At 57.3% G+C, this 21,824-nt stretch overlaps 2 protein-coding genes across 2 annotated transcripts in view; both read left to right on the plus strand.

Annotated features, from left to right (window-relative positions):
- PADI1 (peptidyl arginine deiminase 1) overlaps positions 1–11,993 on the plus strand; it is a 38,826-nt gene extending 26,833 nt beyond the window's left edge. The window contains exons 11-16 of the mRNA XM_065927475.1: positions 57–208; positions 4,902–5,046; positions 5,838–5,931; positions 8,706–8,785; positions 9,484–9,609; positions 10,751–11,993. Of these exons, the coding sequence (XP_065783547.1) occupies positions 57–208; positions 4,902–5,046; positions 5,838–5,931; positions 8,706–8,785; positions 9,484–9,609; positions 10,751–10,984 (831 nt within the window). The 3' untranslated portion in view covers positions 10,985–11,993. The remainder of the gene's footprint in view (positions 1–56; positions 209–4,901; positions 5,047–5,837; positions 5,932–8,705; positions 8,786–9,483; positions 9,610–10,750) is intronic.
- A 2,899-nt stretch (positions 11,994–14,892) lies between these two features.
- The window catches only part of PADI3 (peptidyl arginine deiminase 3), a 29,398-nt gene continuing 22,466 nt past the window's right edge, over positions 14,893–21,824 (plus strand). Inside the window, exon 1 of the mRNA XM_065927474.1 lies at positions 14,893–15,012. Within this exon, the coding sequence (XP_065783546.1) occupies positions 14,921–15,012 (92 nt within the window). The 5' untranslated portion in view covers positions 14,893–14,920. The remainder of the gene's footprint in view (positions 15,013–21,824) is intronic.

Raw genomic sequence — 21,824 nt, forward strand, 5'->3', positions numbered from 1 at the left:
TTCTAACTGACCCCTCCTTCGGTGGGGGGGGGTGGATTTTACCAATTCTCCCCTAGGGTCCTGACTTTGGATATGTAACCCGGGAAATCCAGTTCACTGGTGTCTCTGGCCTTGACTCCTTCGGCAACCTGGACGTCAGCCCGCCAGTTACAGTGGAGGGCAAGGAGTACCCTCTGGGCCGGATCCTCATCGGCAGCTGCCTCCCCAAGTGAGAAGCCGAGGAGAGGGGGAGGGCACGGGGGTGGGGGGCTTTGGGGGTCCCCGGGGCATGCCAGGTGGCATCTACCCCCCACTCATGGGAAGCCAGGCCCAGGTTGGGGGAGGCACGGGGGGCCCCGGGGCATGCCAGGCGGCATCTACCCCCACCCATGAGAAGCCAGGCCCAGGTTGGGGGAGGCACGGGGGGGGGGGGGGCGCCCCGGGGCATGCCAGGCGGCATCTACCCCCCACTCATGAGAAGCCAGGCCCAGGCTGGGGGAGGCACGGGGGGCCCCGGGGCATGACAGGCGGCATCTACCCCCACCCATGAGAAGCCAGGCCCAGGTTAGGGGAGCCATGGGGGGCCCCGGGGCATGGCAGGCGGCATCTACCCCCCACTCATGGGAAGCCAGGCCCAGGCTGGGGGAGGCACGGGGGGCCCCGGGGCATGCCAGGAGGCATCTACCCCCATTCATGAGAAGCCAGGCCCAGGTTGGGGGAGCCACGGGTGGGGCCCCAGGGCATGCCAGGCGGCATCTACCCCCACTCATGAGAAGCCAGGCCCAGGTTAGGGGAGCCATGGGGGGCCCCGGGGCATGCCAGGCGGCATCTACCCCCACTCATGAGAAGCCAGGCCCAGGCTGGGGGAGGCACAGGGGGCCCCGGGGCATGCCAGGCGGCATCTACCCCCACTCATGAGAAGCCAGGCCCAGGCTGGGGGAGGCACGGGGGAGCCCCGGGCATGCAAGGCGGCATCTACCCCCCACCCCCACCACAGACTCAGACACAGCTCTCCAGTCCGAGTAGCGGTCCTAACTTCCTGCATGGACTCCTAGAATCAAAGACTCGGAGGACTAGAATCTTAGATCGGAAAGCTCGCAGAATCTTTGGAAAAAACAAACTAGTGGCCCACAGTCTTCTGACCTGCCTAGAATTTTATGGGCATAATTAGTCACCAGCATTGTTGCTGTTTAGTTGCTCAGTGGTGTCCGTCTCTTTGTGACCCTGTGGACTGTGGCCCGCCAGGATCCTCTGTCTGTAGGGTTTCCCAGGCAAGAACACTGCAGTGGGTCACCAGTTCCTTCTCCAGGGCATCTTCCTGACCCAGGGATTGAACTCCAGCCTCCTACATTGGTAGGTGGGTTCTTTACCACTGAGCCAGTAGAGAAGCCCAGTGGCCAACATTAAATATATAAAAATATATATATAAGGAGCCTTCATATAAAAAGCAGATTTCTGGCTGCTTTTGAAACGTCAGAAGAGCAAGGAGGTGATGTATAATCCAGCACAGAAGGAGGAATGGATCCTTTGACTTCTCTGGAGAGGAGATAAAATAACTGTTGTCCTAACAACAGCTGGAAAGGGTGCAGGCATCACCACGTGGCTGCAGTCAGGATGCCCAGGTGACAGAGGTGATTTGATGGGTCCTACCCTGGGCAGCTGTCATCGAGCAGGAAACAAGGTATTTAGGGTTTAGGGCTCCAGACAGATGACAGTGTCTGCCAAATCCCCTTGAGAGGGTCCCCACCCAGCCTGCGGGCAGTTGAAGAACGGGGTGTGTAGCACAGGGATCCCAGTGTAAGCCCCTGCTTCCTGCCTAAAGACGGAGCCCACCGCAGGCCCCGGAGGCTGCCTTTCCCTGGGTGTGGGGCTGGCATGGAGCCCAGGCGTGCCCCAGCTTGCCTCTCCAAGCCCTGGCTGTCTGGTCTGGGGCCTGGAGCAGCCTCACGTGGTGAGGGAAGGTCACCCAGCCTCAGATGGTGCCCTGGGCAGCCTCAGTATTCTGGGCCAGGTGAGGCTTCCCGGTGCCAGCCCAGGCGTGAGGCTGGTGCCCAGGCTGGGTGCCCAGGCCGAGGTTGGCCGGACCGGAGGAGTGCATTCACCTTGCTGGTGGCTCATGCCCAGGCTGCCCTGGGGCCGGATGCTGCCCACAGCCCTGGGCGCAGAAGGCCCGGACGTCTGGGCAGTCATTCTGTGCTTCCCACAGGGGTCCGAGGGGCAGGCTCACAGGCTCTGGACATCCCGTGGGTCTGGGTTTGAGTCCTGGCTCTGCCACTCACTGGCCACATGATTTCGGGTACATAACCTGACCGGTGCCTATCACAGGGCCTGGCACCTCATAGGTGCTTGATTAATTCATTTAAAAATATTTATTATATGCCTACTATGTGCAGGGCTTCCCTGGTGGCTCAGTGGTGAAGAATCTGCCTGCAATGCAGGAGATGCATTCTATCCCTGGGTGGGGAAGATTCCCTGGAGCAGAAAATGGCAACCCAACCCAGCATTCCTGCCTGGGAAATCCCATGGACAGAGGAGCCTGGTGGGCTACAGTCTGTGGGGTTGCAGAGAGTCAGACAGGAGTTAGCGACTTAACAACTATGTGTCAGGCACTGTTGAAGGTACTGGGGGTAAATCAGGTACATTATTAAATGAACAAATTATTCTACTTCATTCCTCAGTTTCCTCATCAGGGAAATGGGCTTATAAAAAAAAAATCCCTGTCCTAGCTGTATCATAGCTGTTCCTGGGGAACTCAGGTTAACCACCTGCCAAATGCTTAGATATTATTTAGCTGGACCCTTAGCAGTGGATCTGCCTTGAAGTAGGTTGGAACTCAATGGATCAAAGTTATTGATCACCTACATGCCATGAACATGGTGCTTTACCCAGATTACACCCATTAATTCTTGCAACAGCCTTATGAGGTTGGGATGACTATGATCCCTATTTTACAGATGAGAAAGTTGAGGTTTAGATAAGAGAAGTGAACATACTCATTCATGCATGCATCTGTCAATTCAATAAATATGGATTGAGACTTCTTATATGCCAGGTCTGAGGCCCAGTGCTGGGGATAAAAGAAATGTTCTAGAAACTCCCAGGCCCAGAGCAAGGACCCTAGATAGGAAGATGCAGGGTCTCCAGCACATTTGGTCCCACTGCATTGGCCATCGTGTTGAAAACCAGGAGCAAGGCTCTTGGTGGATCGACGGGGCGCTGAGGCTCAGAGAGCGACAGCCACCGCTCGGGACCACACGGCAAGTCAGCCGAACAGTCAGAAAGCAGATTTCCGCTTTGGACCCCAGATTAAAATTCAACTCCAGGCTGCTGTCCTGTTTCTGTCTTGGCTTCTGACCCTAGCAGTGCACAAAACAGACAACCTACATACAGTCCAGAGAGAGACGGACAATAAGCCCCCACGATAAACAAGTGAATCAAATACAGTGTGTGAGAGAGAGAAGCATCGGTGAGAGGCCGACCTCTCCCTGAAGGAAACGAGCCGTTAAAGATGTGGCTGTTTGGGAGGGGAATGTACAAGGGAGTGCAAACGGCGAGTGCAAAGGCCCTGAGGCGGGGATGTGCTGGAGACACCAGAGGACCAGCGAGGAGGCCGGGGGCGGAGCAGAGTGAACAGGGGGTGTGGGGGGTGAGGTCAGAGGGTGTGGCCAGAGTCCAGGTCACGACCTGGACCTGCTATTTGTACGGACCTCACAGGGTCATCACGGGGATTAGACGAGTGGGAGGCGCCTTGGGCAGACGCGCAGCAGGTGCTCCGCAGAGGCCCTCTCCTCCTCTCCTACCCTGGGTTCCCCATGCTCTGCACCGCACATTTCAAAAGATCTTGGGACAATCCTGCCTCCTGGCGGCAGCTCTGATGTAACTCAGAGACTGGGTCCGATGCTTCCTAGAGCGGGAGTCATCCAGTCCACCCCCGGCCACCAGGCAGAAGGCCGCGGAGTCCGGAGGAGGGTCAGGCTCAGGTTAGGGTTCTGCCGCCCTTCCCCCTGATTTGTTTCCGATTCCTGCTTTCTGCTCATGAATAATTTCTGAAGTCTCATTCCTCTCCACCATCTCACTGTTTTTAAAGAGGTTTTTTAAGATTGCCAACACCATATTAACATAATAGAAATACAGGAAAAACATTTTCCACGTTCCCATCCCCCAAGTCAAATCAATGTCGTCGTGTGTCACTGCGGGTTGGGTCTCCCTTCCAGTTCTGCCGATGATGCATTCGCGTTGTGTAGACTGTGGACTCTTACACAGCTGTCCAAAAGACTTAGCAACACTCACAAATATGTTTGAGCACCTGTTCTATAAGTGGGGCTAGGGATACAGGGAAATACAGGCTCTTCGGGAGCTTAGGGAGACGCCAGACAACAAACGAGATGTCAGGTACGCCAAATAGTACAAGTTCTATAAAGCAAAATGGAGATAGGGAATGAGTGGAAGGGTCGTTGCCATTTCCAAAGTCCACGTAGAACAAGAAGGCAACCCTGGAGTTAAACTGAAGAAAGTGAGAGAGGGGCAACAAGGGGCCACGCTGGACTAGGTGGAGGGGGGAGGCTCCCCGGGCTCTGGTCATCCTGGGAACCAACGGCTGAGCGCCCTGGTGAAGAGCTGACCCTCCCTGCGTCTCGGGAGCTGAGATGAGGGTCTTCAGTCCCCTTCGGCAGAGGGAGGGCTCTCGTCTGACTCTGTTTTGTGGGCAGGGGAGAGTGCCTCGGGGTGAGGGAGGGACAGACTCTCGTGTGGCACTCAGGACGGACAGTCCCTGGAAGCAGCTGGAGACGGGGGCCGGGACGCGGGGACAGAAGAGGCCCGTTCAGAGGGCTGACGGAGGCCGGGCCGGGGCGGGGCTCGGGCAGGGCCTGCAGCGCGCTAGTGCACGGCGGGCACAGGGGACCCTGCTCTCGCCCCGGCAGGTCTAGCGGGCGGCGCATGGCCAAGGCAGTGCGGGACTTCCTGGGCGCCCAGCAGGTGCAGGCGCCCGTGGAGGTCTACTCCGACTGGCTCTCCGTGGGCCACGTGGACGAGTTCCTCAGCTTCGTGCCCACCTCCGACCGAAAGGTAAGCCCCCCTCCTCCTGCCTGAGCCACCCCGCCCCACCCTGACCCAACCGGGCGGGGTAAGGCAAGGCCACCTGAAACCTCCATCCATGGGAAGCCTGGGGTCAGGCGCCCTTTGGGCCAGGTGGTGTTCATGGGGCGGGCTTCCTGGAGGAGGTCAGGGCCCAGGTCAGCAGGGCGCTCATTTTCTGATGATTCATGCACTCATTTTTCACACTTACTGGGCATTTGCTCTGATCCAAACCTCTCAGCCAAGACCCGGGAGTGATGCTGGTAATAGTTGGCAACATTCACTGAGCACGTGTGAGGTGTGCATGGCTTAATGTGTTTGATCCCCTAGCAACCCAAGAGGTAGCTGCTCTCATCATCGCCCCCATTTTATATGAGGAAACCGAGGCTCAGGAGGGCAGTTAACTAGCAGGGTGAGACTTCCAGACGGCGGGCTCTGGACCAACATGTCAGACACTCACTGCCTTACAGAGGTGACCGAGGAGCGCACAGCCCACGGTGGGCAGGCAGCCGGGAGGGGAGGCCTCCTAGTGACCAGGGGTCGCGTTTCCTGGTGGACAAGATGGGGAAGGGCTTCCAGGCGAGGAGAAGGTCACGGACAAAGGTCTGGAAGCGTGGCGTGGCTTGGAGGATCGGAACCTCAGACAGTACTCTGTGGCTGGTGGGGGCCATGGACAGGGGACACCACGTGCAGTGTGGCTTCAGGACCCAGGCCCCTGCTGAGTCGGGGGCTCGTGCCTCGGGGGGGGACCTATCCACCGAACCACTCTTCCTCTGTGCCAGGGCTTCCGGCTTCTCCTGGCCAGCCCCAGCGCGTGCCTCAAGCTGTTCCAAGAGAAGAGAGACGAGGGCTACGGGGAAGCAGCCCAGTTTGACGGTGAGTGACAGCGAGCCCATTTCCCCACCAGACCCTGGCCTCTGGCTGCCAGCCCTGGGCACCGCTGATGCCCGTCATGCCAAGCTGGGCTTACAGGCCCTTTGTCTGCCAGCCCTCAGCTCAGAGGCCATCACTGATCTTCCCAACACCCTCTTATGGGAGCAAAAGATGGGGGCTCTCCCTTGCTTGCGCCGGGGATGGAAGCCAACAGGCCCACGGCTTGCCCCAGGCACGGAGTCCCCTTCAACGCGGGGCTGCTCCAGGCCACACCCCAGGAGGAGAAAGAAGCAGGAAGCCGTGGGCTCTCCCTCGTGCCTGTGTGCAGACACTTCCGCCCTCCTGCCCAGGCAGATCATCCGCCCTTTTCTCTGTATCCCTGCCACGGAGGAGGAAACAGGCTCAGAGAGAAGCGGCTTGCCCAGTTACGCAGCAGGGAGGGGGAGAGGCACAGAGCCAGGAGGGTGCTGGGGGCCTCTCTGTGGACCCCACCTGCAGACCTAGTCGGCCCCCTGATCATCTCCGCCTTCGCCACCAAGGATCAGTGTTCTCACCTGGGGCGTGGAGCGTTGGAAGGGATGTGGCACAGTTCAGCAAGGACAGGTCTGGATTCAGAGCCTGGCCTCCGCTTGCTGACTCTGGGATCAAGGATGTGTTCTGAACCTCTCAGTGCCTCTGTTTCCCCTTTCTGAATGCGGAGTGATAACCAACCCGATCCAGGATTGTTGTAACCATCAGTCAATAATAAATATAATAGGAGGCCCAGAGCATGGTGGGTGCTCAGTAATGGTAGCTGTATTGTAATTATTGGGCTTCCCAGGTGGTGCTAGTGGTAAAGTAGATGCCTGCCAACGTAGGAGATGTAAGAACCATGGGTTCGATCCCTGGGTCGAGAAGATCACCTGGAGGAGGGCATGGCAGTTCACTCCAGTATTCTTGCCTGGAGATTCCCATGGACAGAGGAGCCTGGAGGGCTACCGTCCATAGGGTTGCAAAGAGTTAGACATGACTGAAGCAAAATTCTTAGAAAGTATCACTACAAACAAAGCTAGTGGAGGTGATGGAATTCCAGTTGAGCTATTTCAAATCCTGAAAGATGATGCTGTGAAAGTGCTGCACTCAATATGCCAGCAAATTTGGAAAACTCAGCAGTGGCCACAGGACTGGAAAAGGTCAGTTTTCATTCCAATCCCAAAGAAAGGCAATGCCAAAGAATGCTCAAACTACCGCACAATTGCACTCATCTCACATGCTAGTGAAGCAATGCTCAAAATTCTCCAAGCCAGGCTTCAGCAACACATGATCTGTGAACTTCCAGATGTTCAAGCTGGTTTTGGAAAAGGCAGAGGAACCAGAGACCAAAGTGCCAACATCCGCTGGGTCATTGAAAAAGCAAGAAAGTTCCAGAAAAAAATCTATTTCTGCTTTATTGATTATGCCAAAGCCTTTGTGTGGATCACAATAAACTGTGGAAAATTCTGAAAGAGATGGGAATACCAGACCACCTGACCTGCCTCTTGAGAAACCTGTATGCAGGTCAGGAAGCAACAGTTAGAACTGGACATGGAACAACAGGCTGGTTCCAAATAGGAAAAGGAGCATGTTAAGGCTGTACATTGTCACCCTGCTTATTTAGCTTACATGCAGAGTACATCATGAGAAACGCTGGGCTGGAGGAAGCACAAGCTGGAATCAAGATTGCCAGGAAAAATATCAATAACCTCAGATATGCAGATGACACCACCCTTATGGCAGAAAGTGAAGAGGAACTAAAAAGCCTCTTGATGAAAGTGAAAGAGGAGAGTGAAAAAGTTGGCTTAAAGCTCAACATTCAGAAAACTAAGATCATGGCATCTGGTCCCATCATTTCATGGGAAATAGATGGGGAAACAGAGGAAACAGTGGCTGACTTTATTTTTCTGGGCTCCAAAATCACGACAGATGGTGACTGCAGCCATGAAATTAAAAGATGCTTGCTCCTTGGAAAGAAAGTTATGACCAACCTAGACAGCATATTAAAAAGCAGAGACATTACTTTGTCAACAGTGGTCCCTCTAGTCAGGGCCTATGGTTTTTCCAGTAGTCATGTATGGATATGAGATTTGGACTGTGAAGAAAGCTGAGCACTGAAGAATTGATGCTTTTGAACTGTGGTGTTGGAGAAGACTCTTGAGAGTCCCTTGGACTACAAAGAGATCCAACCAGTCCATCCTAAAGAAGATCAGTCCTGGGTGTTCATTGGAAGGACTGATGTTGCAGCTGAAACTCCAGTACTTTGGCCACCTGATGTGAAGAGCTGACTCATCGGAAAAGACCCTGATGCTGGGAAAGATTGAAGGTGGGAGGAGAAGGGGACGGCAGAGGATGAGATGGCTGGATGGCATCACCGACTCGATGAACATGAGTTTGAGTACACTCCAGGAGTTGGTGATGGACAGGGAGGCCTGGCGTGCTGCGGTTCATGGGACGCAAAGAGTCGGACACGACTGAGCAACTGAACTGAACTGAACTGAAGCAAAACTTAGCAAGAACACATTGCAATTATTAGGCCCTCCCTGAACTCAGGAGTCCTTTCCCAAGGAGCTTATAATCCATCACCAGGATTTACTTGCAGCCAAACCTTGGTCCCATCAGGGTTTCGAATTCCTGGCTTTCTTTGTCCTAGCTTCAGACCCAGGGGCTGGGGTGGAAGAAGCTTTGTGGCCCAATTACGCACCCCAGGCCCAAGGCGGCCTGAGGCAGTACTCGCTGAGCCTACCGCCTTGTTTCTCTTACAGGCTTAGAGAACCAGGTAAAGAGAAGCATTAATGAGATGCTGGCAGACAGGCATCTCAGGAATGACAACCTCTACGCACAGGTGAGGGGAGTGGAGGGGGCAGCAGCCCCGGGAACCGCTGGGAGGGGGGACAAGGGTTCCGCCGGACCCCTGACTCTCCTGGGGGCTGCTGAGGCCTGTGGGCAGGGCGGGCCCTCTCTCTCGCACCCGCATTCTGATGGAACAGACGCCGCTGTGCTAGCCTGATGGGGGAGATCTTGGTCCATTCTGGGGAAGCGATGGGCTTCTATGGGGTAATGTTGGCTCCTCCGAGAAGTGTTGTGAGACGGAAGAGGTGGGGGTCTGCGGGGGTGAGGGGTGGGATGCTGGGGGTCTGGGAGACTTACTGAGGAGACGGGTGGGAGGAGGCCCCAGGAGGGGGGCTCATGCCTGCGTGTGCCCGGGGCAGGCCTGGCACAGAGCCCGCGCCGTCAGTGGGAGGAGGCCGCTTTCTCCCCTGCCCGCTGAGCCAGGTGAGAGCGTGAGCCTGGCTGTGGCTGGGGGGTGGCAGCAGGCACTCGGGGAAGCAGAAACCGCTGGGTGCAAACCCCAGGCCCAGTCCTTCCTCACTCTGTGCCCTTGGGCAGGTCACCCCAGCCTCAGGGTCCCATCGGGGGTAGCAGTGGCAGAAAGCTGTCCTGAGGCTCACACGAGCTAAAGGGCGCAGGGGGCCTGCGTGGCTCAGCTGACGTTGCCCCTTCCCGGCTCCCTGGGCCCCGGGGCCTCTCCCGCGCCCCCAGAGGTGCATCGACTGGAACCGGGAGGTGCTGAAGCGGGAGCTGGGCCTTGGCGAGCCGGACATCGTGGACATCCCGCAGCTGTTCTCCCTGAAGGGCGCCTACGCAGAAGCCTTCTTCCCCGACATGGTGAGGGCGCCGAGGGAGGTGGGGTTCCTTCCGCCCCAGGGGCCAGGGGTCCTGGCAGACGGTCAGTCGGGGGTCCGGGGGAGAAGCCCTCCCTGCCCGAGGGCCTCTATCGGGCTCACCTTTGGGGGCAGATAAAGGACATCTCCATCACTAGTTCCCACTGGGGTGACTTTGCTCGCCTCGGGGCACTTTGCCCCACGAAGAGGATGCCACAGCATCTGGTGGCCGGATGCCACGGACGCGGCCAGACACCTGCGGTGCCCAGGGCCGCCCCAGAATGGAGCGCTTCTCCCCTGAAAATGGGGCGGGAGCCTGGTTTGGGTCCAGTGCTCCAAGCTCTTGCTCGGGGGCTTCGGCTGCCCGCCCTGCTCCCCAGGGGCACCCTGGCCGTAACGCGGGCAGCTGAGCAGCAGACGAGGGTCAGCCTCCCTGTCCCCTGCTTGTGCCCTTATTACGTTGCTTAACCTGTCCAAGGCATGACAGCCCCGCAGGGAGGCTGTGAGGCTTAGCGATGCTATACCCGGCACAGAGAGTGTGCTCAGGCGACGCTGGCACCTACCAGGGCTTCTGGGAGCGGCTGAGCACAGCGTGTTCTGCACAGACGCGCCACGCCTGTGACCCGCGCACCTCGTAGACGGGCGCTTTTGCTCGACAAGTTTTCTGGCAGATGATGGTAAAGTCTTGTTCTAACAGAACTGTCATCTAATCTTCTGATACGAGGAACGTGTTGGAGGAAGGTGACTTTTATCGATGTGACGTTATCATGTATGTCACTGGCAGCGCTGCCTGTTACTATTATTACTTTTTAATTCTTTGGCCATGCCGCATGGCATGCGGGATCTTAGTTCCCTGACCAGGGATCAAAGCCACACCCCTCACACTGACAGCGCAGAATCTTAACCACGGGGCTGCCAGGGAAATCCCAAGCCCTGCCTGTTATCAACCCTCTCTTCCAACTATGAATCTGTATCTTTGCTGCTTCCAGAGGCCCTAGTTCCTGAGTGAGGGCTGCCCTTGGTGGCCGGGGATGAGAGATGAGATGAGCGGGCCCTGGGGATGGGGCTGCCCGAACCAGAACCGAGAAGGGGCCGGGATGTAGAGCGGCCCCAGTCAGCCAGGCTCTCTCTCGCCCCCTCTGCAGGTGAACATGGTGGTGCTGGGGAAGCACCTGGGCATCCCCAAGCCCTTCGGGCCCATCATCAACGGGCGCTGCTGCCTGGAGGAGAAGGTGCGGTCCCTGCTGGAGCCGCTGGGCCTCCGCTGCGTCTTCATCGACGACTACTTGTCCTACCACAAGCTGCTCGGGGAGATCCACTGCGGCACCAACGTGCGCCGGAAGCCCTTCCCCTTCAAGTGGTGGCACATGGAGCCCTGAGCCGGCCCGCCCGGCGTCCTCCCAACCCCCCGCCAGGGAAGCCAGCCAGGGTGAAGAGCCTCCACCTGGCCGCCATCCTCGGGGGGGCCTTGTGCGCCTCCCCCGAGCGCCCCCAAGCGTGGTCACGGGTACCAGGATACAGGGGTGGGCACCCCACCCTCAGCTCGAGAGGGCGGCCCTCCTTGCCCCCTTGCCTCTTCGCCACCCACGGCTCCCAGAGGTTCCGGAGACGGTCAGCAGCCTTAGCACGGTCCAGGATGACCATGCGTGCCCTCAGCGGGTGCCCCAACTTCAATTGCCCCCCTCTGTTCTGAGATGATTTCCTCCGTGTTTGCACCAAGAATGGGGCCCACAGGCCCTGGGCCCTGGGTTTAGCCCACCTGTGACTCGAGTAAGATCAGGAAGCGGGATTTGGGGCCCGTCTTTCCTTTAGCAGCTATTGGTTCCTGCAGGGGACCCCCAGGCTCTAACCTCCAGGCACCCCTCAGCCATAGTCACATAGGCAAATCAGGACAGAAAAACTCGGTGTCTGTGGGCCTGTTTTAAAAAGAAAAGGTGTCAAAACCCCTTTTAATGCCTGACTCCATCCTCAGAAGGGTGCTTGTTTCCAGTTTGGAAAGCCTTTAATTACCCATGCGGGCTGCTTCCGGCTCAAACAACACAGAGGCCAAAGCGAGGAGGCAGGCCGGGCGGGAGTGGGGAGGCCGGCGACAGAAGGGCCCGAGGCCCAGGGAGACTCCCTGGGCCTGCTTCCGCCCCCGCGGCCTCCCAGGCTTTGAAGTCAGGGCTCCAGGTGCAATGAGGCCTGGCGGATCCAGACCCAGCAAGGAGGGGAGGCCCCGATGTCGGAAGAGGGTGGGAAGGACCATTAGGTTATCTCTGCGGGTGCGGTTTAATTTCCTGTAATAGCCCTTAATTATCCCCCTCCGCTCTGCAGGCAGTGGGAGGGAAGGCTTGCCCAGTCTGTCTCAGCAGCTCCGAGACCCGGCCTGCAGCTTGGGTTCCACCTGTGAGGAAGGCCCCTGGCAGGCCTGCGTGCCCCCCGGGGAGGGAAGTCAGAGCTGCCCCGGGGCGCTGGCAGCCTGGCCCCGGGGAGGGCCCAGGCGGGCGGGTGGGAGGGAACGGGCCGCCGTCCTGCCCCCAGTCTCGGGGGCCAGCTCCGAAGCTCTGAGCCCCTGGTTCCCGCTGAGGCTCAGACAGCCTCCTGCCCTTTAAGCCCTCTTCACCGCGGGCCACTGGGCCATCAGAGGCGCACACGTGTGAACCCGAGGACGGCGGCGCTGCTCTGGTTGCGGGGCAGCACCTGGCTCCTCCCCGTCCAGGGGGCGCCGCGGACCCCCGTGTACACACCCTGGTCTGACCTCTGCGCTTCCCGCTCGCCATCCCGATGCCCCCCGGCAGAGCCCAGAGGGAAGGCGCCCAGAGGGAAGGCGTGCAGCCGGTTCCGGGGAAAGGCCGCGGGCAGAGGACGGGAGGGCGGGGCGGGCCTTCCTGCAAGCGGGTGGGGCCGATGTTCCCTCTGAGGATGGTCCGGGTGACCGGTCACCTTCCTTCTGGTGAATAAAAATGTCAACATGCGTGTCTTGCAGTGCCCATCTCTCAGCTTCTGTTCTCTGGGCCGTGAGCACGAGGGGAGGGAAGTCACGGCGGTGGAGACGGGGGCGGGGGAGTGCAGTTTTCAGTTCCACCCGCTGTGCCGTCAGCTCCTTGGCTCAACTTCCACGGGCCATGGGCGGCTCCCACCCAGCGGGGAGAGCCCCCAGTGCCAGGCAGGCAGGCTGACGCAGCAGAATGGCTGGCACATGCCCGTTGTGTGAGGTTTCCTGCTCTGCTAAGATGCTTATCAGAGGAGGGTGGGTCCTATCTCTTCACCCCTCTCCCTTCCCTGGGCTGCCTCCTCCCTCTCTCAGAGGGCAGGGGGGCGGTCGGCGGAGTGGGAGAGTCCCCAGCAGGACTGATGTTCAGGGCCACAGGCCACTGTAATTCCCTTTCATTCCTGCCTGGAAACCTACTAAGCTACGTAGCCTCAGTGGTCTGATTTCAGAAGCCTGAAGATATCCTACATATTTGGTTCTGCCTTAAATTGCTCCTTTGACACTCGCTCACTCTTTCATCTTATTTGAGGTTTGTTGTGGACTAAAAAGCAAAAACTGGCTGCCTGTCAGTCATGGACACTTCAGTCTGAATAAACCACAGATCTCTTTCTAAAAGCTGGCATGTGTCCACCGGGGAGAGGTGAAGCAGGGGTCCACCTCCAAGTACAGAGCTCCAGGCTCTGAGCAGGAGGCTGGTCCTGTCCCCTGCGCAGCCGGCCAGGCCCAGAGGGATGCCCTGGTTTGTGCGTCTGCTTCCCAACCGTGTCCACAAACAGGCTGAGGCCCCTGCCTGGCGTTTCCGCCTGAGCCCTCACTGCTGCCCAGAGCAGGCTCAGCCCCCAAGCCATGTTATAGCCAGAAAGGCGAAGCTGTCACTGGACCCAGCATCTCTCCTTGCGAAGAACACCCTCTGCAGACCGAGCTGGGTACTGGAGCGCCATTCTCAGACTTGCTGAGATCCCTGAACTCGTGCAAACACCCAGCCAGGGACTCTGGGGATCAGATCCTGTCCCCACCCTGCCCCAAACTGCTAGCATCCCCAGGGAGGAGGGAGGAAACCTCTGTTCAGCACCTTCTGGGCCTCCCTGGGCAGGGTGTGTCCCGCTATTATCTCTGCTGGGCTGGTGCCTAGCCGCATTTTCCACGGATGAGGGCACCATGAGGGTACAAAGCCCCAAGGCCACACAGCCGGTGCCTGGCGGAGCCTGGGTCCCAGCCCAAGACTCCTCTCCCAGAGACCTTGCTCCCACCGTCTCGGGAGGCCAAGCGCCCTCCCTGGCCTCGGATTCCCCACCTGACAAGTGGGAGCCTTCCTACCCTGACCTTCTAAGGCCCTCCTGGCCAGAGAGTGTTTCCAGAAGCTTTTGGCATCTAATAATAATAATAGTAACAATAACAACAACACCCATCATAAAATAATGCTGAGCTCCACACCAGAGCTCTGCTCACGCTGTCCCCATTAACCCTCTCAACGACCATTTTTCAGACGCCAAACTGAGCAGTTAAATGACTTGCTCCTGGTCACTCAGTCAGGAAGTAATTGTGGCAGGGCGGCAATCCAGCCTGGAAAATCCGTGCTCTTAAGAAAAAGGCTGGTGTTCCTCAAAGTGCCTTGACATGCTATAGTTCAGTTCAGTTCAGAAATGCTGTAGGACTGCTTGCAAAAAACAAAACCAGAAAAACTCCGGGACACTTCCCTGGGGGTCCGGTGGCTGAGACTTCACCTTCTGGGGCAGCGGGTGCAGCTCTGACCCCTAGTTGGGGAGCTAAGGTCGCACCCGCCTCACGACCATAAAACCAAAACATAAAATGGAAGCAATACTGTAACAGAGTCAATAAAGACTTGAAAAATGGTCCAAATCAAAAAAAGAAAAAAGACTCCAGATGCCAGACTGCTTATCAAGTTGGAGGCTGGACCTGGGGATCTGCATTTTCACCTGTTTTCCCAGCACTGCAGAGAAGCTCCCCACTGACATCGTCTCTGAAAAGACAGAAAAAGGGGGTGAAGAGGCTGAGTGTGGGAATCGAGAACGGTCCCCTGATCAACACCCCGCACCTCTGACCCCTCCAGGGTCCTGGTGCCCTGGCCGGGTACCTAAGGGACTTAACTTTCTCCCCTTAAAGTGAGAAATTAACTGTCTGTGGGCCTGGGTGGGAGCCACAGGTTCCTATGCAAATTCCTGGCTTCTTCCCGCCAATCCTGAGCTCGTGGCTCTGGGAAGGGGCTGGGCTTCTGGGACTGGAGCCAATGAGCTAGCACCTGGGCTGGAGGGGCGGGACCAGGGTCTTTTAAACCACATGCCAAGGGGCTTCTGAGGCTCAAGCCCAGGTGGAGGCCAGCATGTCTTTGCAGAGGATTGTGCGGGTGTCCCTGGAACACCCCACCAGTGCCGTGTGCGTGGCTGGAGTCGAGACCCTGGTGGACATCTATGGGTAAGAGCCTGAAGCCTGGGGAGTTGCGGGCCCCTGGTGCCGACCCCAAGCTCTCCCTGCAGGCCATCTGGAGCGCTTCCTGACTTGGCCGTCCTCTCCTGAGTCTTCCTTGGAACAGCAGCTAGGCATGGAAGGCGGTCTTTGCCTTTCTCAGCCGTGCTTCTTCAAAACCCCAGCCAGGTGCCCATGAAGTGTGGGAGACTGGATGGGGGTGAAAGGCCCTGTAGCTCCGGGTCAGGGGCTCGGAGGCTGCTCGGCCCTGGGCGCTCGGGCCCTTTCCTCTGTCCTGACGATCCTGCAGGCTGGGCTGTGGGGTCTCACTGGGCACACCAGACTAGGAAGAGGGGCACCCACACCCCCAGCTTATGAGCTCTGCAAACCAGGCATGAATCCCTTCGTAAAAAATCACTTATACTCAACGTAGCGCTTACCCTGTGCCAAGCACTGCTCTAAGAACTTGACAAGCCTCTTGAATTTAATCCTTGAACTTTAACTCCCAGACATGACTTTCACAACAACCCGAGGGGCTGAGTTTATTGTTAGCTTTCTTTTGCCTGATGGATGCGGAAATGGAGGCAAGGCAGAGCACGCTGTCGGCTCAACCACACAGCTACCAAGTGGCAAAGCCAGAGCTTAAAGCCGTTCGTGGTCGTGTTCTCTGCTTTCCGCCGCCTGCCACTTACAGAGCAGCACCCGTGCTTTACGCCCCGCTCCCGCCGTGGCCGTGGCTGGAAAGCCAGAGGCTGGGGGAGGCCCCCGTCTTCCCTCTCCCCCAGGAAGAAGAGGACACTTGGGGCAGGGCTTCAGGAGCTGGGTGCTGGGAACCACCAGGAAGCCAGCTACTTTACCTTTAAGGCATCCTCAGGGGTCCTAGGTCCAAGGCTGGGCGGGGAACACCAGCACTCAGGGGGCAGCAGAGGGGAAGCCCGCACCTGCCGCTCTTCCCATCGCGAAGCTCTCCGCCCTCACCTGAGACGAGCCTGCGTTTCTCAGCCTCAGCCCTGCTGGCCCGTCGTTCCTTGCTCGTTCCTTGCTGAGGGAACAGCCTGTGTCCTGGGAGATGTTAAGCAGTGTCTCTGGCCCCTACTCACCAGATGCCAGTGATCACCCCTCACTTGTGATGATCAAAAATACCTCTGGACATCGCCCAGTGTGCCCCACTTGAGAACCAGTACTTTAAACTAAGACTTTAAAAACTGGAGTGAACTTAGACGCAGAGACGGGGTAGGTCCCAGGTGGCTAGAGGAGAGGAGCTGAGGAGCTAGTCTGCAGCAGGCTGCGGGTGGGTGGGCAGTGAGGAGTGAGGAGGGGACTTGGTTGCTCCTGACGCAGAGAGAAGCCCTGGATGGCGAGGAGGGGTGCCCGTGCCAGCTGGCGCCACCGCCTCCCCCAGCTCTGCCTGCCCGCGGGGTGACTCACCTGCCCTGCCTACCCCATGCCCGTCGGGGAGCTGTGTCTCTTGTTTGACCTGCCGCAGGAAGCCTGGGACCGGCTCCTCCCCTGCAGAGCTTTCTAGAGGATGGAGGGTGGCCTCGGACCACGAGTGGCAGAGGTGGCAGTGTCTGGGGTGATGTGGATAGACGGGCCACCTTGGGGTTCACAGAGGAGGCTGTGGGTGGGACAGTCATGGGGTTGGGGGGGGAGCCTCTGGCCTCAAATGAGAGACTCCCGGGCCTCCGATAACCAGCCCGTCTCAGGGATGGTGAGGAGCTCCTAGTTTCTTCATCCGCACATTCATCAAGTATTAATATTCCTTTGGGGTCTAGTGTGTGCCAGGCATGGGGACGCAGTGGTGAACAAGCAGATGTGGTCTCTGACCTCTGAGAACCCTGTCCTGAAATTCTAGCGGAGGCTGGACCACCTCGCAGGGGTGCTGTGGAAAAGATTCTTGTCTTGCAAGCAAGCAAGGGCTCGATTAATTCTAAAGTCCCTTCCGATTCAGAGATGCTGTGATTCGGCAATCCTGGGTGCTCAGACTGTGGGCCAACAGGAGAAAGGCAGTGGATGTGGTGGTCGCTCTTGCCTCTGCCTTCTAAGAGCTGTCTGGCCTTGGGAAAGTCACCTAACCTCCCATATCACTCTTCATCTGTAGAATGAAGGTCATAATTATATCAGCAACAATACCTAGAGCCTGGTCCATGCCCACCACTGCCCTAAAGTGTGTGTGACTAACGCTAACTCATACTCCAACCATTCTGTGAGGTGGGTGCTGTCGTCATCCCCATTTCAGAGATGAGGAAACTGAGGCACAGAGAGGCCAAGTCACTTGCTCCACGTTACACAGCCAGGGAGGAGAGGCAGGCCCAGGACGCAGCCCGAGCACTTTGGCCTTCACTTCAAAGGGCTGTTGGGACGATTGAATGAGATTGTGCGTGTAAGGCATGTAGGCGATGTCTGGCATGTGAACATTCAATTATGGTAACTGCTGCCATTATTACCACCACCATCATCATTTTAAGTATCTTTCCTGGCTCTCTAGACAGCCTCGAGTGTCCGCACACCATCCACAAGATGGCAGGGAAATAATCTCTGAGCCATACTAGGAGAAGGAGGAGAGGAGAAAAGAGAAATTAACACAGGCTGAGCATTCCGGGCAGGCTTCCTGGAGGAAGAGCCTTGCAGGATGAGCAAGACCCCTGGGATCTCTAATCACGAGTGGATTAAACCCTGTCTTCCTTCTTTCCGCTGAGTTGGAGGTGGCCCAGGCTTGGTACAGAGGTTTCGCTTTCCCTGTTAGGGATTCTTCAGGAGAAGGGTAACACACAGACGTGATGAGCCGTGCACTGGCTTGCAGCCAGGACTGAGAATGCCATCCCAGCTGGAAGAGCAGACAGCTCATCCCGTGCTCAGCAGAGGCGGTCTTGCAGAATGAAGAGGTTTGGGGCGCCTGGGGCCGGAACCCTGAGTGCTGACGCTGGTTCCGTCACCCTCTGCTATGTCACCTTGAGCATTTCTGCTCCCTTCGGGGACTCAGTTTCCGCATATGTGCCCCAGACAGGTTGGCATCGAAGAGTGGCTTTCAGGCTCTGCTCATGGAGGCTTCTGAACCTCCTCCCTGATTTGACAAAGCAGCTCCCCTCTGTCTCCACCAGATTCTGTCTGATGTAAAGCTCTGACCTGCCCGTGCAGAGAGCAGAGGCCGGGAGGCAGGTGCATCTTTAACTTTCAACTACCTGGACTTTGTAAAAGGAGTGTGTGCGGCTGGCATTTTCCAGGGGCAAGAGGACGTAGGATTAAGGAAGGGCAGTGAGTTCTGGACCTCATTCTTCTGGTGAGGCTGATGGAGCTGGGAATCTGGGACCTCACTGAACGCGCAGAGGGAGAGCTGGTATCCTGAGCACTCTGGGCCTTGATCGCCCCTACTCCCATGGGCCGGCTGCTTGGGGACCTTGGTGGTCATCTCATCAACCTTTCTGTTCTCAGCCACAAAGACCCTTTCCCATCAGTTTCCCAGCTCTAAAATGTCCAGCTTTGTTTTCCCAGAGGTGGAGGTCTTAAGAGCTCAGAGGGAGAGGGTGGGTTTGGGTTTGCAAGGGAGTGAGGGCAGAGCTGGCTGGAGTCCTGGCTCTATCCCTCACCAGCTGTGTGGCTTTGAGCAAGTCACCCGTCATCTCTGAGCCTCTGTTTTATTGTCTGTAAGGTGGGGAAATAGTACTGACACCTGGCGGCTTGGGGAGCCGTCTGCATCATCACTGTCACCGTCATCCTCACCACTGAAAGGGTGGACGAGTCTAAAGCAAGGCCTGAGCTGTCTTGATGACTAGGAGTGCATGAGCTGACATTGAGTCCCCTCCATGCTCCCTGGGAGGGGGCAGCAGGATCCAGCATTTCTGAGCCATGTCCTCAGACTTCACTGGACATCAGTATGGTTTAAAAGAGCTCTGCGTGCAGAACTTATGGTTCTGGAATCTGCACTTTGAACAAGTAGGTCTGAGGTTGATGCCTTGAGGGTGACCAGCGGTCCCTGTTTGTCTAAGACTTCCTAGATCTTAGTACTGAGTGTCCTGCACCCCAGGAAATGCCCTGGTCCCTGGCAAACCAGAACTGTGGGTCACGCCACCGTGTTTCCCCGGCACGCACCAGCTCCTAGGCTGTGGAGTCCTGCAGCTGCCTGAGAGGACTTGGCGATGGAGAGGGTCTTGGATGGTCCTGCGTGTGGGGGAGGGTACAGCCCCCAGCTGTCTGTGCCCAGGGCTGGGCTGGGGTGACATCTAGAGCAGCAGGCTGCGCTCGGGGTGGCCTCAACGGAGGCGGAACTTCATCCAGGTGAGCCTCGGGCCACCTTCCGTGCCCTCCAGGCACCAGGGAGCCCAGATCCTCCCATCCTGACACAGGGCTTCCCCAGCAGCCGCCGCTTCAGTCTTTCTAACACACAGCCGTGTGGGGGGCATAAACCCTGAACCAGGGGACTAGGGCACTGCCTTCTAGGCCAATCTCATCTGGGCCTCAGTTTCTCCAGCAGGGAAATAACAGCACGGGTTCAGGGGCCTTCAACGTTCGCTCATTCCATTCATCATACAAATGCACTCTTTTCATCTGCTTATCACCCCCACTTCATCGATGCAGACACGGAGGCACAGGAAGGTCAAGGTCACGCAGCTAGTGAGCAGTGGAACTGGATTTGGACCCAGGTGGCCTGGCCCCAGAGTCCTCTGGCTTAGCCACCTCACCGCAGCCCCACCGGGTCACCCTCATGCTCAGGAACCGCTGCTAGCGCCCATTACATAGGAATGAAACGAAAACAAGCTCGTTGCCGCCTGAGTTTGCCCTTGACCTCTGAAGGCCCCGCTTGGAAACCCCTTCCCTTTAGCCGTGTCTCCTCCTTGTCCTTAGTTCACCCCTTCCTCTGTGAAGCTTCCCCAGACACCCCAGCCCCGGGCTCAGCCTGCTCCCATATGCCCGCCTCCTATGTTCTAATTTACCTTAATAACCCCTTCCCCCTTCCTGGCTGGTGGTTTTCCAAGACTGCCCCGTCTATTATCGTGTTTGAGCCTCATGATCACCTGCGGTTGGCCCAGTGGGTGTCATTACCCTGCTTTAAAGGCAAGATTACAGAGCCCACAGAAGCCGGTGATCTGTTCAAGGTCACTTGGATGTAGGGCAGCCCAGCCTGGTCTAAACCTGCATCCTGACCCTGGTGCTGGCACCCCTGAGCCCCTGGCTTCTTTGGGACCCTCCTGCACAGGGCTGCTTCCGTCTTCATCTGGGGTCCCCTGGAGCCTCACACGGGGCCTGGGCTGGGAAGGTGCAGGGGAGCTGGGCTGAAATACCCCAAACCAGAGTCTGCAGCCTGGGAGCTGGGTAGGTGTCATGTCAGAAGGACCACCCAAGGTGTGCCGCTCTAGCTGGGGAGGCCCGGGGTCCGAGCAGCACCCGGGCTGTGGGGCCGCTGGGAGCCCTGCACGCCCGGGCCTAGCTGTGTGAGTCTGTCTCTCTGGCTTCCGTACCTGTCTCTCCGTCTCTGTGTCCCCACGCCTCTCTGTGCAGGCTCTTCCTGTCCCCCGATGGTCTGGCTCACAGACCCAGGGCACAGCAGAATAGGGAAATGACAGCTTGGGGAGTAAGTTACCAGATAGAACCCAGGACACTTAGTTAAACTGCAGATCCAAATAAACAATGAGTGATTTTTTAGTCTGAGTTTGTCCCAAATGTTGCACGGGATATACTTATGCTAAGATAACTGTTTGTTGGTTACCTGAAATTCAAGTCTGACTGCATGTTCTGTATTTTATTAAATCTGGTCGCCCTGCCGGGGAGGAGACACAAGTGTGTCAGCTCCTCCTACATGGTGAGGACACCTGGCAGGCTGAGCCCTGGAGTGGGACCCGCCTGATGGAGTATAGTTTGGGCTTCGCGTATTTCTCTTTCTATAAGGGGAAGCTGTGCTGAGAAGTGCCAGAATCAAGCCTGCGGAAGAGTGGAGGAAGCCTGCTTTCCTCCACGCGGAGGCAGAGAAGAGAGAGGGCCTTGGGGTGGGAGGCACTGTGGCCAGAATGCAGCTTGGGCGTGCCTCTTGTGCATCCTGAGCCTCGGTTTCCCCCACATTAAATGGGATTGTGCAGAAGATTAGATGAGTTGATATTTGGGAAGGCTTAGCCAAGCCCACCATGCTAATTGTGCAGGGTAGGGGCCCTGAGGGTTTCAATTTCTGTCATTACACCTGGGTAAGAATGTGGACTCAAGAGCCAGGAGGCCTGGATTTGGATCCCAGTCCTGCCACCTACTGCCTCCAGGACTTTGGACAGGTTAGTTTAACCTCAGTTTTCCCATCTGTAAAATGGGAGATAGTAATAGTACCTACCTGGGGCTTTTTAATGGATTGCATGACAATACACATAATGAAACTTGAATATGGCTGGCACAGAGCAAGAGCTCAACCAGTCTCTGTTACCGCTGTCCCTCTGCTGGGTGGGTGGATGTGCCGCTTCCTCCAGGAAGCCTTCCAGTTCCTCTCCCCCCAGCGACCTCTCCCTATGTGATCCCACTGCCTCCTGACCCATCTGGTTGCCCTGGGCAGGGCTGTCCTCAGCTCTCCAGCTGGCTTGAAGGCTCTGGGGCAGTGGGTGCTTCTTCCTGCGTGCACATGGGCAGCCTACAGACCACCAGGAGGAACAGACTGATTTCAAACAAGACTCCCAGAGCAGCTAGAGCTGGGGACAGGAAGTCCCAGGGCCATTGGACAGCATGGACTTTTTAACGCTACAGTGAATACCTGGAGAACTCACAAGGGAAATGTTAATGAACACAGAACCTTGAAATATTAGACTGTGTATATCTGTGTGGGGTGCAAGTTTGACTCCTAGGAGCTTGCT

The sequence above is a fragment of the Muntiacus reevesi genome, chromosome 3 (assembly GCF_963930625.1).
Source record: "Muntiacus reevesi chromosome 3, mMunRee1.1, whole genome shotgun sequence".
Classification (NCBI taxonomy): Eukaryota; Metazoa; Chordata; class Mammalia; order Artiodactyla; family Cervidae; genus Muntiacus; species Muntiacus reevesi.